The sequence below is a fragment of the Euprymna scolopes genome, chromosome 7 (assembly GCF_053919585.1).
Source record: "Euprymna scolopes isolate OS-2025 chromosome 7, ASM5391958v1, whole genome shotgun sequence".
Classification (NCBI taxonomy): Eukaryota; Metazoa; Mollusca; class Cephalopoda; order Sepiida; family Sepiolidae; genus Euprymna; species Euprymna scolopes.
The window spans coordinates 151,717,814-151,736,546 of NC_136488.1; the positions used below are offsets into that span (position 1 = coordinate 151,717,814).

At 35.5% G+C, this 18,733-nt stretch overlaps 1 protein-coding gene across 2 annotated transcripts in view; it reads left to right on the plus strand.

Moving 5' to 3' along the window:
- Positions 1 to 18,733, plus strand: part of LOC145280058 (regulator of telomere elongation helicase 1-like) — a 1,039,981-nt gene that overhangs the window by 584,227 nt on the left and 437,021 nt on the right. For both annotated transcript variants that reach the window (XM_080131745.1, XM_080131746.1), the window contains exon 7: positions 10,738 to 10,822. In XM_080131745.1, the coding sequence (XP_079987871.1) occupies positions 10,738 to 10,822 (85 nt within the window). The remainder of the gene's footprint in view (positions 1 to 10,737; positions 10,823 to 18,733) is intronic.

Below are 18,733 nucleotides of genomic sequence, written 5' to 3' on the forward strand. Positions count from 1 at the left end.
TAAGAGTGAGAGACTAGTGGTAGATGCACCAGCACAGATGCGGCAAGAATACTCCATGCATAGGTGTATTGTGATTTTGTAAAGAAATAGAAAACTATCTGGTGTGAGTAATTTTCTAGCATGGTAGAGGGAGTCTACCTCCTTTATATATCTAAATGTTACAGTTGCAGTAACAATAAACTTTTTCTGTTAGTAATTACATCTGATATTCACCTCATCATGTTTGGTGTATCCTTCTTTACATTTGTTGTTGATATTAAAGTACTTGAAAAACAAGCATAGGTATGCAACATTACAGTGATGGGGCAGAGGTTGGAGCTTGGTTGGTAATGCGTGTTCTAGTAGCAAATTGCCAGTTGCAAGAACAAAAAATCGTTTTTGACATATATAGTTTTATGTTATAGTGGATAATTATATTTCAAACAATATATCTACTGCTCCCCATTTGGGAGTACCAAATTGGTAAAAGGGAAAATTATTCCCAAATTGCACTTAGGTAAAAATGCACTTTTGTATAAATAATTGAATTCATTCAAAAAGTATTGCAAAACAAAAACAAAAAATGATCTCTCTCTCTCTCTCTCTCTCTCTCTCTCTCTCTCTCTTATATATATATATATATATATATATATATATATAAAGTGAGAATGTGTGTGTGTATGAAGAAACTTCTCAACCTATACACTCAACGAATTTTTGATTTACAGATTTGAATATATAGTGTATTCAGACATGTGGAAAACTTTTTGGCAAAAAGGGCTGCTAAGGGATCAAAATTGAAAAATTGATTTGTGAGAGTTATCAGATTTTTATCTGTTTGCTGTTTCACGATTGCACGTGCGTGAATAGTTCACATTACAGATTCCTTATGTTGAGAATAAGTAGGTTTGAAAGCCCGTTATAAATATCGTGGCAAGCTGGCCTAATCGTTATTGTACTTGACTCACTGTCTTTAGGTTTTGGTTTCAATCTCAGCTCGAGTATTTTTTCTTTATTACTTACCAGAAGTGAAGTGTTTAGAAAAGACTTGATACTCACATGCACCTGTCTCAATTTCTTTCCGTTTCTTCATTTTTTTAAAAGGAATTTAACGTTGCATTTAATACTTGGTAACGCTGTATATATCTTGTGTGTGTGTGTGTGTGTGTGTGTGTGTGTGCATACATATATATTAAACATTGGAATAATACTCGGTGCAGTGCAATTATTAATTTTTTTAGGTACTTTTTATATTTTCAATATATATTGTTAATAATTTATGGTCTTTTGACCATTTGCTGGCATTTATTTTGAAAAGTGTTAGTCGAAACACGTCTTAATAGAGTTTTTTTTCTTCCCGACCCATTATTTATCCCTTTTTGTCTAATGTTCTATCGATTTTCATATAAAGTTGCGATTTCCAAAAAATATCCATATAACTTGGGTGCATCAGCTTTAATTGAAAGCAAAACAAAAATTTATGAAAAAAAAATATATATGTGTATAATATATATATATATATAATTTAACTTGAGTGTCATCAGTTATAACCAAAACTTATGAAGAATTCTTAGTAAATTATTTATTGCAAGAGATGGAAGTCCATAACAATTAAACGACTCCAATGTAAACATGACACAGAAAATAACACACGCTATCATATTAATATATAGATGACATTGTGCCCAGCATCATTCAAATGTTCAATAAAATTATTTGCCCATAAGTCTTTTTAAATACAGAGTGGAACGATTGTTGCCCTAAAAAAAACAACACTAAAACTTTTATTTTAAAAATCAATTCAGATAACTTGATTATGTAGAAGAGCTGATATCTATTCAATGTAGCCACCTTCAACCTCAATCACCGCCTCGATACGGGTCCAGAATTGGGAACATGCCTTTTCTACAAGGACCAGCAGAAGCTCTGCAAATTCGGCGATCAGGAGGCTTTGGTTTTGTGAGAGGTCATGTTGGTGATTTTCTCGCCATGATTAAACAAAGTAGGTCAGCGGGTCCAGGTCAGGGTTGAAGTGAGAGGGACAGTCTGAAAAGGGTACAAAGTCGTCTCTTTGGACTTGTGAGCTGGCGCCAAATCTTGCTGCCACACCCAGAGTCTGCCAGCACCCACCTTATTGCAGCAGGGGATCACCATCCTCGTCAGCATATCCAGGTACACTTTGGTGTTGATTTTCAAACTGACTTTGAAGACGTGAGGTGGCATGATGTAGCCCTTACTTCAAACCACACCAAAAACCATAATTATGACCGGAAACTTTGTTTTCATCACCCTGGGCATGTCTCTGTTATTCATGGCAATCTAGCATTTTGAGAGTACCGGCAATGATCCTGTTGTCATAACTTGGGTTGGTAGAGAGTGTGAGCAGGACCAGCGGATAAAGGGTTTAGGCTCATTAGTCCCGATTTCGAGTCTCGCTAGATTCAGCCACTCTGTTGAGTCGTAGATGACGAAACACGTGTGAGTGGATAATTATATTTTAAAAATAATATATATGCCGCTCCCAATGTAGGGGTACCAAATTGGTTAAAGGGAAAATTATTCCCAACTCGCATTTAGGTAAAAATGCACTTTTGTAAATAATTGAAGTCATTCAAAACGCATCACAAAAACAAATATCTAAGTAAATCGCAATATAAACGAAGAGTCGTGTGAGATGGACCAGCGGATAAAGGGTTTAGGCTCATTACCGTGGGGTCCTGATTTCAAATCTCGCTAGATTCAGCCATTCTGATGAGTCGTAGACGACAAAACACGTGTCAGTGGATAATTATATTTTAAAAATAATGTATGTATTTATATATATATATATATATATATATATGAGTTCTGGTATTTGTCTACTTTATTTGCTTATTTCGTTTATGATGTAATGAATATGAATACATCCGGGTCCTTTCTCCTTATGATTGGCTGGTTATACTCACCAGATTATAATTCAAAACAGTAGCAAGGCCCATTCAGCTACTTCAAACGAATATTTCCCTTGACAAACTACTTGTGTGAGAAGAAATGTGTACATATGTAAATCCAACTGTCTTTAGTGTTCTTCTGATCAGCATGTGATATCCACAATAGCAGAACATACCAAATGGTTACTGCCTGTGTGGAAATAAACCCAAACACGAGGTCACCATTACAAGAGCATAAAAAAAGAAAGAATATTAAAAAGACGATCGTCAACTTCTTCATGTCTTTGCTTAATTTCTTTGTTAGCTGATCGTTTTGTTTCTGGATGAACGCCTTGGAAAGTCTCTTTCTGATTAATGTTTACCAGTTGTAAAATAAATTTATTTATTTTTGGCGGTGAGGGAGTCCAGATTAACAGAATATTGTTAAACTGGTAAACATTAATCAGAAGGAACTATTTGAGGCTATAATCATGGAGCAAAGCGATCAACTGGATAGAAACAAAGACACGGAATTTAACAATAATAGGGATAGGGTTAAGGAGTGTACGGTGATCACTGGGACAACAGTGTAGTAATCATCGGGGGGGGGGGGTATAATTTGATTATTTAAGGGGACGGCTCAACAAGAATTGGTTTGCATTGGACTTGAAAACGACCATATTGTAGTCATCTGGAAAGCAGGCCAGAAAAAGCAGAGTTCCAGGCGAGTATTTCTAGGAAAAGAAACTGTGTTCATGGAATTTGCACTTAACTCTAGAAACAGATATACAGTGGGTGAAATTGCTGATAGTAGTTGTAGTTAGGCGAGTGTTTTGATTCATCTAAATTATAGCATTTGTCTAATCCCGGGAGTCATCTTCCCAAGCATTTGTCAATTTTCATCATTTTCTGATCACAGTCAAGTTTGGTAAACTCCATCTTTCCATATGGTTGTTAATGTGTGTGTACGCCACCACTACACACATTGGAAGGCTGACCTGACCTTCCACTTACATACAGTGCCTTGGTAGATTCAAATGATCACCCATCAGATGCTGACCAGGCTCAGCATTGCTTAACTTCAGTAAACTGATGAGAATTAGTGTGTCAACATGATTGTGCCATATATCCCAGACATTACCTATTCCTTGTGAAGGCATTCTCGTTTGTGAGGGGGTGCTAACAACACTACACAGGCATTTTTGTTCACTCAAAGGCACTCATTTTCGGAGTAGCTTGATCCCCCCTCCCCCTCTCATTAAAAACAAACCTACTTTTGTCATCGTCGGGAAGAGGGAGTGAATATGGATAGATGGCGAAATTTTGATAGTTGTTAGATCTGTAAACTGGAGTTCTTGAAGATGGTCTATAAACCCAGAAAGCAAAAATGGCTGCCTTGTAATTGTCAGCTATTACGAGTCCAAGTGATTAAGGTTAGTCGAATCTTGTCAAATACAACGATTCAAATTGGTCTTCGTTTGATTTCATGAATTGCCGCAAAAGAACTGAAATTACTGAAGACATTGTTTAACGTTCAAGAAACTGCATTGTTTTTTTTTATTTGTTTTTTTATTTATTTTATGTTATTTGCTGATTATTTCGTGCTGATTCGTTCATCATTAACAGTTTTGCATATAAGAAACATCCAAGAATGCTAACACAGAAGGAGAATTTATTGATTTTTTTCCACCGAGTAGATGTTATGGTTGAGAAATCTGAGCGGATCTCTCTTCCCCTTAATTACCCTTAACTTCCTGTTTTGACTCAATACGGTACCGGAAAAGTAATACGTTTGCAGTAAATAAACGTTTAGTTTGAAAATGATGCATAAAAAAGATGTTCAGCGGGGAAGAATTTAAACTCTTGTATTATTATTGTTTCTTTTTTTTTTTGTTTTTAATATTTACATCATTGTTACAGTTGTTAAGACTTTTAAAAGGTGTTGCTGTGTGTTCACAAAGAAAGAAAATTTATGAAGTAGAATGATAAGTCTTGCCCTAAGAAAAAACAACACTACAGCTTTATTTTAAAACTTTTATTGAAAAAAAATCAATTCAGGTAACTTAATTAATAGTAAAGCTGATATCTATTCAATGTAGCCGCTTTCAGCCTCAATCACTACCTTGATACGGGTCCAAAACTGGAAACATGCATTTTCCACAAGCGCCAGTGGGAGTTCGGTGAATACTCAGCAGGTGACGGTGATCAGACTGGCTTTGGTGTTGTAAGAGGTCATGTTGGTGATGTTCTTGACATATGACCAAACGAAGTAGTCCAGCCGGTTCAGGTCAGGGGAGGAGGGGAGGGGCCAGTTAGACAAGGGTACAAAGCCGTAGCACTCCTTCTGAAGCCAAGTCTGGGTCTCTTTGGATGTGGGTCAGCACTGAGTCTTGCTGCCACACCCAGGGTCTACCAGCGGCCACCTGATTGCATCAGGGGATCACCACACTCTTCAGCACATTCAGGCAGACTTTGGTGTTGACTTTCAAGCCGACTTCCAAGGTGTGAGGTAGCATGATATGGCTCTCACTTGAAACCACACCAAAAACCATAACCGTGGCCGGAAATTTTGTATACATGTATTTATAAAGGGTGTTTTCTTTTTTTAGAGGCGTTGAAGTTTAAATAAAAATAAATCACAGAAAAATATTTTTAATCATCCAAATATGTGGTTTATTCCATTTTTGGCACTTATAATTTGAATATAATTTTGAGCATATGGACCCTGCGGTTCGCACATATATAGCATAATCAAGTGGTTCAATTTTTACAACTCTAGACGGTATTTCAGCAATAACACATCAAATGTTGTCTTTCAAGTTGTCTATTGTGTCTGGTTTATCAACGTAGACATGTGGCTTACATATCCCCAAAGAAAATAATCTAATCTGGTTAAATCACACAAACGAAGTAACCAATTGACAAGTTCATTTGGTGAAATTATTTGTTCATCAAATAGTAAATTGATCGTATCATGTGCTGTGTGGCATGTGGCGACATCCTGCTGAAACCATATGATGAATTGCTAAACCAAGCTGAACTCAACATAACCGATAGTTGCCAAATCTGCTATTAAAGAAAATAGAGTTGTCAATTTAAAGTAGAGTGCATCCTAAATGAATACTGACAAGGCATGATGGATTATCACAATAGCAGATACAAGTTCTTAGCTAATCACGGTTCTTATGACGAACCCCACAAAAGTGTGAGTCCAGGATCAGCTTCGTATCATGTTTCACTGTTATGAACCAGAATTTTTGCTGACTTCCGCATCGTTTTTTTTTTTTTTTTTAATCTTAAGGAAGGGCTGGATTAAAGATTTTGTAGATGAAATCATCTGGGTGACGATGAAGAACGTTACTAAACTAATAAAAGACGTCTGAATGTACCATAATGTGGGACGATGTTTCGTAGACAGCAGTCGCTGCAGTGAAATAGAGAGAGGGGGAATAGGGGGTAGCAGGACTGGTGACGTCACGCGAAGATAGCAGCAACAGCGACAGAAGATACAGAGAATGGAGGGGGAAAGACGTGAGGGCATGAACAGCAGGAAACGACAGCAAACGATAACACATTTTCGCTAGCCGGTCAAAACTCTGTGAAAATTGGTTATGTAAAAGGGAAAACCTGGACAGGAAATAAGAATGTTTCTCAAAAAAAAAAAAAAAAAAGTGAGTTCAGATATTTGTTTTATTTGTTTGGCACTTCGATGGGGTCGACAGACAAAAGGAAGAAGGGAATATGAACGCCCCCCCCCTCTATAACGTTACATCAAGAGGGGAGCTTGTTACAGCAAGGATAAACAACGGTATTTGGGATGAAATGCTGCCAACGAACGCAAGGATGCGACGCAAACAGTAGTGATCAAACATCTAAAACTTCCGTAGGTTGCTTGCTCTCATCGGCTAGCTTTCACAGCCATACAATAAAATGGCACAGACAAGAGCTTGATAGATGAGGGTTTTAGGACCAAGTTTGATTTCTTTGTGTCTGAGCGATAAAATGGCTATAATGTCTAGTTTGGCAGTAGATTTATATCCCTTAGAATTAGTATATCATTTTTACTTGTCGACCATTTTGTTTTATGAACCGAAGTCTGACGTTCGTAATTATTAAGCACTTTTCTTTTGTAATGTATCCTCACCGCACTTAATTATGACAAATAATTAATTGTAATAACAATGACTTATGTGTCTTCATTTTTATCTTTTTATTATTGATCTGACAGATTCTATCCTATTCAATTTATACACTCAACATATAAATAACAGGAGTCAAATCAATTAAATTAGTATCGATTCTTTACAGTTTCGCCAATAGACATTATGGGATGGGTCACTTATGTAATTGCTATACAAAACACAATGTATCTTTTAAACTTAGTTGTGCCAAGTGTTAAATGAGTTTATTAAATTATCATACTTATTCGGCGTTGCCCCGAAGTCTTTTTTGTTTTTGTTTGTGTTTTGCCTTTTTTTGTTTGTTTTTTTATGTTTATGAATTGTGATTGCTTATTCGTATTATTATGTAGGTTGAAGGTTCAGTCCTCACTGTGGGCGATACTCAAAATACAATTGCAAGTTACTTAGGACTCTGACCCAGTCATGGTTGATGGAATGGGAGTAAGATATCCCCATGAATTAAATAAAGGGTTCTGATCAAAATTCTGTGCAGATTCAAGAGTTTGACAGAACGATGCCTGAGTTTGATGAAATGCACCTGATAAAGGTCAGAGGTTACATTAACGGAAACGTTGTGAAAATAACACTATAATATGGATAATTTTTTTTTTTTTCATTTTATCAATTTATTATTTTTTAATCGGATTTTCAATGCTTTATTTTTTAATCGGATTTTCAATGCTTTAAAGAAAGTAAGGATTTACTAAGAATTTTTAAAGCCAGTTTACATGACTTTGCATTTTTTTTGTTTTTACGTGGAGGTCACCGGTTATCAAGGCCCGGAAGCCACTCGGGATAAGGATTATTGTGGGTACAGTAATCAATGGGATAGTATCATAGTAATCGTTAGTATTGGAGATTTGATAAAGTGTCTTACTTAAGGGGGCGATTCATCAGGAATTTGTTTATGTTGGACTTGAAGACATCCAGGTTGTAGTCAGGTGGGAAACAGGCAAATGGAAGAGAATTCCACAGGTGTGCACTCCTAAGAAAAAAGCTTTGTTCATGGAATCTACGTTTTGATTTAGGCACAGATAAAGAGTGGGGAAAATTACTGCCAGTGGTTTTAGCTAGACGGGTGTTTTTCGTGAAAGATTGACGAGGTGGGACCAGAGATTGGAGCTCAGACGAGCACTTGCCATGGAAATAATGATAAAACAAAGACAGGCTTGCAACGTCTCTTCTGTGGGAGAGAGGCTGCAGGGAAGAGAAAAGGGCATCTTCCACTAAGCCATAAAGTCTATTTTGTACTCTGTCAAGGCAGGATAGGTTGTTTTTAGCAGATCCAGCAAAAAATTTGGTGCTCACAAATGCCTTTTCAATGGTTGCTTATTCTTTCTTCTCCCCTCGTCCCCAACAAACATTTAAAATATCCAGTTTGTTTACAAAGAAACTGATCTGGTAGATCAAATTTGTTAATAAGAAATGTTTCACTAGGATTTAAAAAACAATTATTTTTATTTTATGCTATTCTATTTCTTGATCTTGCTCGTTGAACATTTTGTCACTTTCAGACATGATAGAAGACTCCTATCGCTTTTTGGATTTGTACACAACTGGCCAACTAGTAGATGGTCTGAAACAAAAAAAAAGAAAACCGGTTTTTATCAAACGGAAATGGAATCATGTGTTTTCTAGGGCGACAATTTTATGATTCCCCCCTGCATATATACTTTTTATTTCCATGTGGTGTATTATAAATTCTGACAGCGAAGTTAAAGCAACATTAAACATGGCCAGAACTTTGATGAGTGACTATTTGGGAATATGAGGTTATTTAATATTCTGACAAAAGTCAAGTAATTTGAGAGAATTACTAAATGCCATCCAACACGTGTCAGCATGTAAAACAGACATTAAACCGATGATGATGATGATGATGATGATGATGATGATTATTTAAAAAGAAAAACCTATATCTTATTTAAAAAAATAAAAATCCTTACAATGCGATTGCTATTATCTATAATATAAATCTCACCTGTCTGTTTAAATGTTTGTATGTATGTTTGTATGTCTTGCAAAACTTTTGACAGGGGCGACAGATATTCACGAGATCAGTATCATTTTGAAGCTTGACCCTTCAGATGACAAATATCGAAAAATGGGCCTAAAACATTAATTCCTTCACCCTCAACTGGGCACTTTTCTACAGGTAGGGGTCGCTTTTTTCGCCCATATTTTCAAAAGTCATTCCCTCTTTTTGATTGTCTAGCCTTAATCTAAACCTATTTCACTTCCGGTTTGGTAATGGGCACACCAGCAGAGACGTCACGTTTTTTTTTTTTTTTTTTTTTTTTTTTTTTTTTTCCCCTCATTCTTTTCCTCCCTTACAGTATGGGTTCGAGCCTGCCTGCCTACAACCACTTTTTTCTTTTTTTGCTCACCGCACACCTCCAAACACCCGGGCAACGCCGGGCACCCAGGCAACGCCGGGCACCCAGGCTAGTCATTAATAACGTAGGATAACAATTTTATTTTATTTGTAATGATTAAAACTCCTTCCAGCTGTCAGCTGTTTTTTTTTCTTTGTTTTTTGTTTTTTTCTTTGTTTTTTTTTTTAAATGATGGTATTGGTGATGCTCATACTGTCCGCTTTTTGAGAGGAGTACTTGATTCCCGATATCTTGTGATCTATAAATCCAACATTTGACCTTGTAATCACAGCTTGTCACTGTCATTGATTGCTCGTTTGATGAGCATCTTCTCAAAAAGGAGAGAGGGGGAAAAAAATCAAGATGTCTGTCGAGTTTGGCAAATTCTTTTCTGCTTCAGTTTCTACTGCCGTTGTCACGTACGAATCTAAGTTGGAGAATCTGGTCTTGGAATTTACTGTCACCATGGCAATTGTCGGATGTACTGGAGACACTCATATGATGCGTAGATGTTCTAATGTTTTATAGATGTATCACATTATATTCATATGATTTTAAAACGCGTGAATAAGGCTGCATTTTTGCATAACGTATCCCAATTACCGATTTGGTACTTTTATTTGTATTCTTTATTTATTATTAGAAAATATTATCCTTCATATTCAGCATTTAAATCTGTAAACATTCTTTGAAAGCTTATGAAATTGCTACTATTATATAAACAAAGACTTTGTGTTGTGAGTTCGTTCTCTATAGACTCGAAAATGGCTGGGCCGATTTTTTTTTTTTTTTTTTTACACAAAGGTACTACATGTACTTGGCAGTGTTCTTAGATGGGTTTTGTATCGGAACGTCTTTGATAAGTATTGATAATCGAAAAAATTTGATGAAAAAAGGAACAGGCGATTTTGACCAAAGTTAACATCTTATACAACCTAATATCACAAGTGATTTTGAGAGGTTTTATTACCACACAAACCGAAAAGCCCGGCATATAAAATCAACAGTAGGTTCTTTGATATCACAGGGGAGCATTAGAAATGAATGTTTCTGTTTAGAGCACAACTGAAGTATGATACTTAACTTTTGCATTTTAAACTTTAATTCAAGCCATTATATATAAAAATAATTTTATAAAATCAACAGTTGATTCTCTCCCGGGCAACATTTGGTCTCCTTGTTTATATTATGAAGTATAACAAAAAACAAATGCTATAAATTCTGACATTAAAATAAATCATTGAATTAATAAAACTTACATTTTCTACTTATGATTTTATTTTTATGTTTTAGCTTTGAAGAAAAATGGTGACCCTAGACAAAATGTTGGGAACGTTGTTGACATTGAAGACTTGGTTTCGATTGGAACCAAACAAAAGTAAGGTTGAATTTTTATTTAAACTTCTTTAACTATACATATATATATATATATATATATATATATATATATATATATATATATATCTAGAATTGGTATTTTTTGTCTGTCTGTCTGAGGAACGGTCTCTGCCAAACTGCTCTGTACAGACTTGATATATACAGGATTTAAAACTGTAACAAATTCGATTTGGTTTTTAGCCGGTAAAAATAGCAGGTAAGGGGTCAAAATTGAAAAAGAACTTGGCAGGCATAAGTTGACTTAAAATTCTTTTGTATACATGTGCAAATATATATTTATACGTTAACGTTGGTTAAATTTTAACATTTTGTTATCCATCTGATGATAATTCAAACAGTAATAACTGAGGTTGGAGCGCTAAATATATTAGGTTTATTTCAAGCTGATGGTACCAAAGTCAGTCTTTTTACTTTTGAAATCACTATTATATTTTGGATACAATATAATAATCAATAGAGTATTGGCTCTATAATAATAAATATGATATCTGCATAAATATCATGTTTAAACATATTTTATGACTGGACCATGCCGGGTAGCCTGCTAGCATATATGTGTGTGTGTGTGTGTATATATATATATATATATATATATATATATATATATATATTTATTTTTAAAAACTAATCTATGGACACACGTGCTTCGGAGCCCTACTCCTCTTCAGCGTAGCTTGACTGTTGTTAGGATTTGAACCCCTAACCTTATGTATTTCAGTCTAGCGGCCTAACCCATTACGCTATGATGCCATAGACAATTTACTCTTTAGTTTTTTATCGTTTATCTGTTTATGTAGTTTTTTGTTGTTGATTTTTTTAAAACAATATTAAGGTTAACGTCTCCGCCTCGTGTTTTTATTTGTACATATTTTTTTATTTATTTATTATTTTTAAAAACAGTAATATATATATAATTTAAAGGAAATTAGAACAATAGTCTAAAGAGCTGAGTGTATTTCAATGTAACAGTGAAATTACTAGTTTAATTAAAATACAGGAAAGAGAAAGTGCTCGTTGAAATTTAGATATATAATAAGCTCGATAGGTAAATATCCTAGAGCTAATTCAATATTAAGTAATGTGATTGATAATTTAAAATTTAAAAATCAAATTATAATTAAATTAAAAATCCGTTTCATAAGAAGGAACAACAACAAAATCAATTATCTGTACGATCGTTTCGGAAAACAATGCTTTTTATTGTGGTAGACATCAAGTTACGTACAATAATTATTACATATAGTTTTTTAATAAGCAAGGTCTCCTCGTCAGCAAATTTTGAAGGGTTTTTATTAAATTTAAAAGACACCATAAATAAACCTAGCATTAAAAGTAAGGCAGATGTATCTTTTAATTTTTCGCCTTTTGAAATCAGGAACTGTGGTTAAAATACTCATTTAGATGTTTGCTATAGCTTTTTACCTTATTCAATAATAATTCAGCAATTTTGAGAAGTCTGCTGCAGCTGTGTTATCAGAGATATAGGCTCTCATATTAGTAGTCAGTCTCTTGACTATAACGTGCCTCCAGAGATAGGATTGTTTCAAACTTGCATTGACAATGTTAGCCCTTGTGCCATTTTTAACCACTGGGAGGATTTGACGGAAATCACCGCAAAATAAGGTTGGAATGCCACCCATGGGATTCTTGTTTCCTGTGATGTCTTGCAGTGTTCGGTCAATTGCTTCATAAGCACTCTTGTGCGTCATTGGGGCTTCGTCTACAATGATTGCAGAGGTGTCTCTAATTACATTTGCCAAGGCTGAGTTACCAGTAATTTTGCAAACTGGCTGATCCATTCGATGAGTATCCAAGGGTACTTTAAAAGTGCTGTGAAGAGTGCGGCCACCTTGTAGTAGAGTAGCAGCAATGCCACTGAATGCTGTTGCAAGCACAATCTTTCTCATGGATCTAATCTTTGCAAGGATCAAATTGATTACAAAAGTCTTGCCCGTACCACCTGGAGCATCAAGAAACATCATGTTTTTGTTCATTTCACCTTGTGCTTCCAACATTGCCATGAATGAATTGTAAACTTCTCTTTGAGAATCGGTCAGTTTTTCTTGCATATTTTCTGCTTGTAGGGAAAGTTCTTCAAGATTATAAGTAACTTCACGTTGATACTCTCTCGCGAGTCTTTCATCTCTCCCTTGCGTTGGTGCAGGTAATCCATAGCTTGCCAATGGTTGACCGCACATAAGGAGAACTTTTTCTTCAATTAGACAAAGAGTTTTATTGTAGATGTCCTCATTAAAATCTGCTTCTGGATTGTTAACTTCTTGCCTGTATCTGTGAAGAATGTCTTCAGATATTACATCACGAAAAGCCATCCAGATCTCAAGAGGATTTCTTGGCTCACAGGCTGTTAAAATTATCACAAATAGGCTTCGCAAATTTGAAGGTGATTGAGTGGCACTTGCCTCTCCTACTGCTTGATGCAAGTGATGGTCATTTTCTAGAAGGCCTCGAGCAAGGCACGCTGCTCTGTATGTTTCAAACACCTGACCATTGTATGCTCGCAAATTTTGAAATGAAGTTGGACCAGCAACCTCATTGAGCAACAGGCGTAAGAAATAACACTCCCCTGCTTTTGGACTAATCGTGTAGATTCTCCCAATGCATGGTGCCTTCCATACATCATCATTTTCAGTACCTTCAACTTGTACCCCACGCATTCTTCTCATCCATTTCTTTGTCGATTTGTTCCAAGTGTAAAACTCAGGGACTTCTGCGTATTTGAGACCCCTTGCAAAGTCATCCTCATGGCAGAGTTGAAAAAATGCTGTCAAAGTTGTGGCAGGCGGTGGACCTTGGGCTCGTTCCAGAGCAGTATCAGCTGAGAACATGACACGCTGCCCATTTTCAAGATGAACAGAAAGTTGTACAATTGGGGGGAAATGTTCATAGATGGGATGTTCCAATATCCTCCAGGCCGCCTCTGAACTGCCGACATACCTTGCATTCTGGAACTGCTGGATCTCATCCACAATGTGACTTTGTACTTGGCCTTGTTGGTTAGCTGCTCCATCAGTTCTTTGTAGTTCAAACACTGCTTGATCACATCCTTTATTCACGTATTTGAGGACATATTTGATGCTTTGGATCGAGCTGCAAATTTCTACGTTAATGTGAGCGTTGAACTGCTGAAGGAGGACCTTGTTGTACGGAACAATCCACTGGTTTGTTATTTCTTGATTAACATACCGACCATTTATCTTCATCCTTATTGTACCAGTCTGGCCTCCATCTTCTGGTTTTCTTCGCCTGTACTTGGGGTAAGAGTCTTGGCCTTGCTCGGTACACTGAAGAAATTCTTTTGGGTATTTTTTGGAACATTTGTTGTCAATCATGCATGGACAATTTGGATTAAATGGTCCACAAGGTCCATGCACCATATGTGCATCACTTTAGCATGAAGATCAGGATCTTCCTCTTTGTCAGGGATCTCTGCATATCTGCAGAGATCCATTTTTTCTGGTAGAAGTTTGTCCTCTGGGGCCAGCCAGGTGAGGATGTGTGCATGCGGCAGTCCTCTTTTTTGATATTCAATACTGTACAGGAAAGCCCTCAGCCTGCCAAATCCTCCCTTTTTAATAAATTCAAGTAACTTTTTTAGCTTCTGCCTGAAAACCCTGGCAACAATATCTGGACGATCCTGAGGGTCTTGCCCTTGAAGACAATTTTCTGTAATTTCTGTCCACTTTGGATTTGTTGTGAACGTGATGAAGAGGTCGGCTCGGCCCATTCGCCGAACATATGCCATGGCATCACTTTGACGCTCAAACATGTATCGAGGGCCTCCTGTATAAGTTGCCGGAAGTACAACTCGTTGACCAAACTGTTCTGGATTCCCATCCTCCCTAAGAATTGAATTTCTCAAGTTGCTATAATTGTCAGCTCTCAGGGTCTGTTGCTCACGCCTCAGGAACTGTAAACGTTCTGTTTCAATCTTGCAGTACACATCCACCAGCCATTGTTGAAATAGCCTTCGGTACCAGAGAAAATAGTTTCCAGGCCGAGTCATTAAATGGTACGAATAAAATTGCTGTTGGGTAACTTTTCGCCCATTGGATGCCTTCATGTAGATGTTGTAAGATGGAGAACCATAGGGGTACATTAACGGGTACATTAAAGTATCGTAGAGGGGATGTAGTTCGGAGATCCATTTTAATGTATCATTTCTAAAACGCAAGACAATATCCCGGTTAGCTGTTGGTTCATTCTCCATTAATATTCCAATCTCATACGTTGTTGTTGGAGCATTGAATCGCCGTGGATACTCTTCTTGCGGCCTTCGGTCTTCCCTTATGACAACTTTATGTTCTACCAAGTGTTCTTCTTCAATCCTCTCCTTTGTTGTTTTCAGCTGACAAATAAAGCTGTTGTTCTCATGTAAAAATTCAGTCAGACTTTGGAGAATGTCTCTATTGAGTCTACTGTCACGTCCCCGATTATGTAGTTCCTCTTCCAGACTATCCAAGAAGTAGACTTGAATAAACTTTGCTGTTTCATCTTCAGGTGGTAAAAGACTCCCAATCTGGTGGCAAACCTGGCCTCGAATTCTAAAAGAAGGATTCCACCCATGTACTGCCGCAATTTTGTGACCAAATGATGTCATTGCAAAACAATTGTTATAACAGCGTAGATTTTGCAGAAAATCTTTAGAGATGGGACCATTGCCGGAGAGCAAATCTTGAAGCAACTGAGGCAGTGGTGGAAAGCTATCAAGCACAACTTTGCCAGAAGAACAACAACAACCAGGGGTTTCTCCTTTAAATTTTACAGCTGAGCAATGTTGACATACTTTGTCCATTTTTCCTATATCAGCTGTAGTGAGAGAGTCATTTTTGTTGTAGAGCAATCCTTTTCTATTGCAGTGTTCTATTTCATGGTGTCTCAAAGCAGTCATTCGTTGTCTAGCTGCCTCGTTTTCTGTCAATTGCTGGGGCAAAGTCATACTCTCTCTCCATGCAGCTTCTCGTTGTTGCCCTTGGTATAGGCGAAAGCTTCGTTGGGTTTCCGATTCATTCTGATGTCGTTGAGCCACTCTCAACTGACCTTGTGTACGTCTACTTACCTCATATAATTCATTCGATCGTAATATTGCTTTTCTTTCCAGTGCATATCTTTGCCTTTCTTGAATTTCATCTTGTGATGAATTTAACCGCCTTACAGCATGTCTAGTTCTGTCAGCTTCACGTTGGGTTTCTCTTTCCAAATCTGACAGTCTTGCTCTCCTTTCTCTTTGACGTATCCTGTTAAGTTCTAGACGTCTTTCTCTATCTGAATTGTTTTCATTGGAGCGAATTGCAGCAACTCTTAGTCTATTAGCTTCCAATCTTTCCATTCTTTCTTCCTCACTTTCGTTTCTACTTCGTTTGGGTGGCATAATTTCGGTTTTAAACGGAATTGTTTAACGATATTAATGATTGTAAATTAATTAAGCGTAAAGGAAATGTATACTAACTGAAATGGACGAACTATAAATAATATTTCTGAATAGTACAATTATAAACAATTATATTGTACCTATTTACTATGCCTCCCCACGGGACAGAGTTAGACACCAGGGTCGTTTTTTAACGTGGTGAAAAGGTACAAAAATAAAAATTGTCTCAGTCGTGAAGGATTTCTCCTCCACCGAAAGAGAACAAGAAAATGAAGTGCAGCATCTGAAGAACAGATACTACACTTTGATCTTGACCAAAAGGAATGAATAAAAGCGACATACGTGTGACTCATTACTTCCGGGTGTAAACGTCACAATCTAAAAGTAATAATTAAAAAAAAAAAGTAAATGTAAAATAAATGTAATACCAACTTAGGTTAACTAAGTAAACAGTACAATTAAAACAGTTCTATTAAAACAAATAATTATTAAGATCTAGGTAATTGTTAGTCTCATTGTTATGGTTTTAAAGAAAAAAATGTGTAAAAAAAGTTCTGCTTTTGTGAGTACGTGTATTTCTTTTAAATTACATAACCTTTTTATTTTATTAATTATATCTCTTTTAAATTTATATATTTTGTTAGTAAACTGGAAGAAATTCAGTTGAATAAAACCTTGTTCGTGTTCTTTACGTTAAACTCATATTTTTATAAAAGGTTCATCCGGTTTAAAGAAAGCGCTAAGTTTAAATAAGACTGGAAATAACTAATTCAATATATAAATAGAAAAATGAAATAAATATAAGCTTTAAGTCTTAAGATAGTAATAATCAAAATGTAATAAATTATTTGTAGTTCAAATCTATGATAAGACAGGCTTTCGAAATAGGCTCGACCAGAAAGATTAAATTGGAACGAAATTATAATCTCCGTGCCATTTTCAAAACAACCCCACAAAAGTAACGATATCCTGCAGTTGGTTAAATGACAATGGTTGTAAGAAAAATGTAAAAGAAAATGCGCTTATCTTGTTTATTTTGACCTGTTTTATTTAATTAAAAAAACATTGGCTATAACTGGAAGAGAGCGTTATGTTTTGGGGGTTGTTTAAAAAATAGAATGGAAATAAAGTTAGTTCCGTTTTAATTGTCTTTAATTGCGGCAAGCGCTAACAAAATCGAAAAATCACTGTTTACATTCGAAATGTTAACTTTTATAGGTTTACAGGTTTGCTAACAAGGCTGGGGGTGTTTAATACAATTATTTTACTAAATTGATTTTTTTCATTTAAAAATAAAATTATTTCTTTTTTAATAAAGTTTTATTTTAAAATATTTGTTTTTGTTTATTTATATAAAATTACGATAGTTGAATTGTATTCTTTCAATTATATTGGCAAGTAAAATATAAAAGATTAAAACGGAACGAAATTGAAATTTCCATTACATTTTCAATACAATCCCAAAACATAAAGCTTTCCTCGCCAATGAATTGTTTTGATAATATACGTAAAGTGAAATAAATCGAATATAAAATTAAATGAAAATATATTAAATAATTAAATGTTAAATAGATTTTGTAAATAGTACAGTTGAAATGATTAGAATATTTCCAATATGTAATAAGGTCGAGGTAATTAGTTAAAGAGATTTAATATAATGTGATATGCAAATGAGCATAAGTCATTCGATATGGGGGTGGTTTGTAGACTAGTATATAAAGAAATTAGGCATTGATTCTTATGTCTCCTATAACAGAAACATCCTAAAATGGGTTCTAATGTTTCTCTACCAGGAGAGATCTACCCTCTTACCTCCTTTATATTTCGTTGATGATGTAGAGCTGTACACACAGACAGAAACACACGAACCCTATTACTTTATAAAAATATATATATATATATATATATAATGTTTTGGGAAAATATGAATCATGATTATATTTTACTCTTTGTGTATACCAATCCGTTTTTGTTTAGAAGTTCTATGCTTTTTAACTATAACAGAGCATATATAAATGAATAATAATTTTGCTTTATTCCAAGTTCCAAGGTTTTCTTAATCTTAACAATCAATTTTTATCAAAATACACACATATATATACACACACACACACACAAGTGAGAATGTGTGTGTGTGTGAAAGGGCACTTATCAACCTATATACTCAACGAATTTTATCTAGATTTGAAATTTGGTATATAGGGTATTCAGACACGTGGAAAACTTTTTAATCGGTTTTCATCCAGAAAAAAAAAAGAAGCTGCTAAGAGGTCAAAATTGAAAAATTGGTACATGGGGATCATTGGATTTTTATCCGTTTACTGTTGCACGACTGTGCATGTGCAGTTGTTGAAACATGACAGCTTCCTTATATTAACTATAAGTAGATTTGAAAATCCATTTTTAAAGATTGTGGCAAGCTAGTCTAATGGTTATCATACCATTGTTTTTAGGTTATGTTTTTTTTTTTTTTTTACTTACAAGAAGTGAACTGTTTAGTAA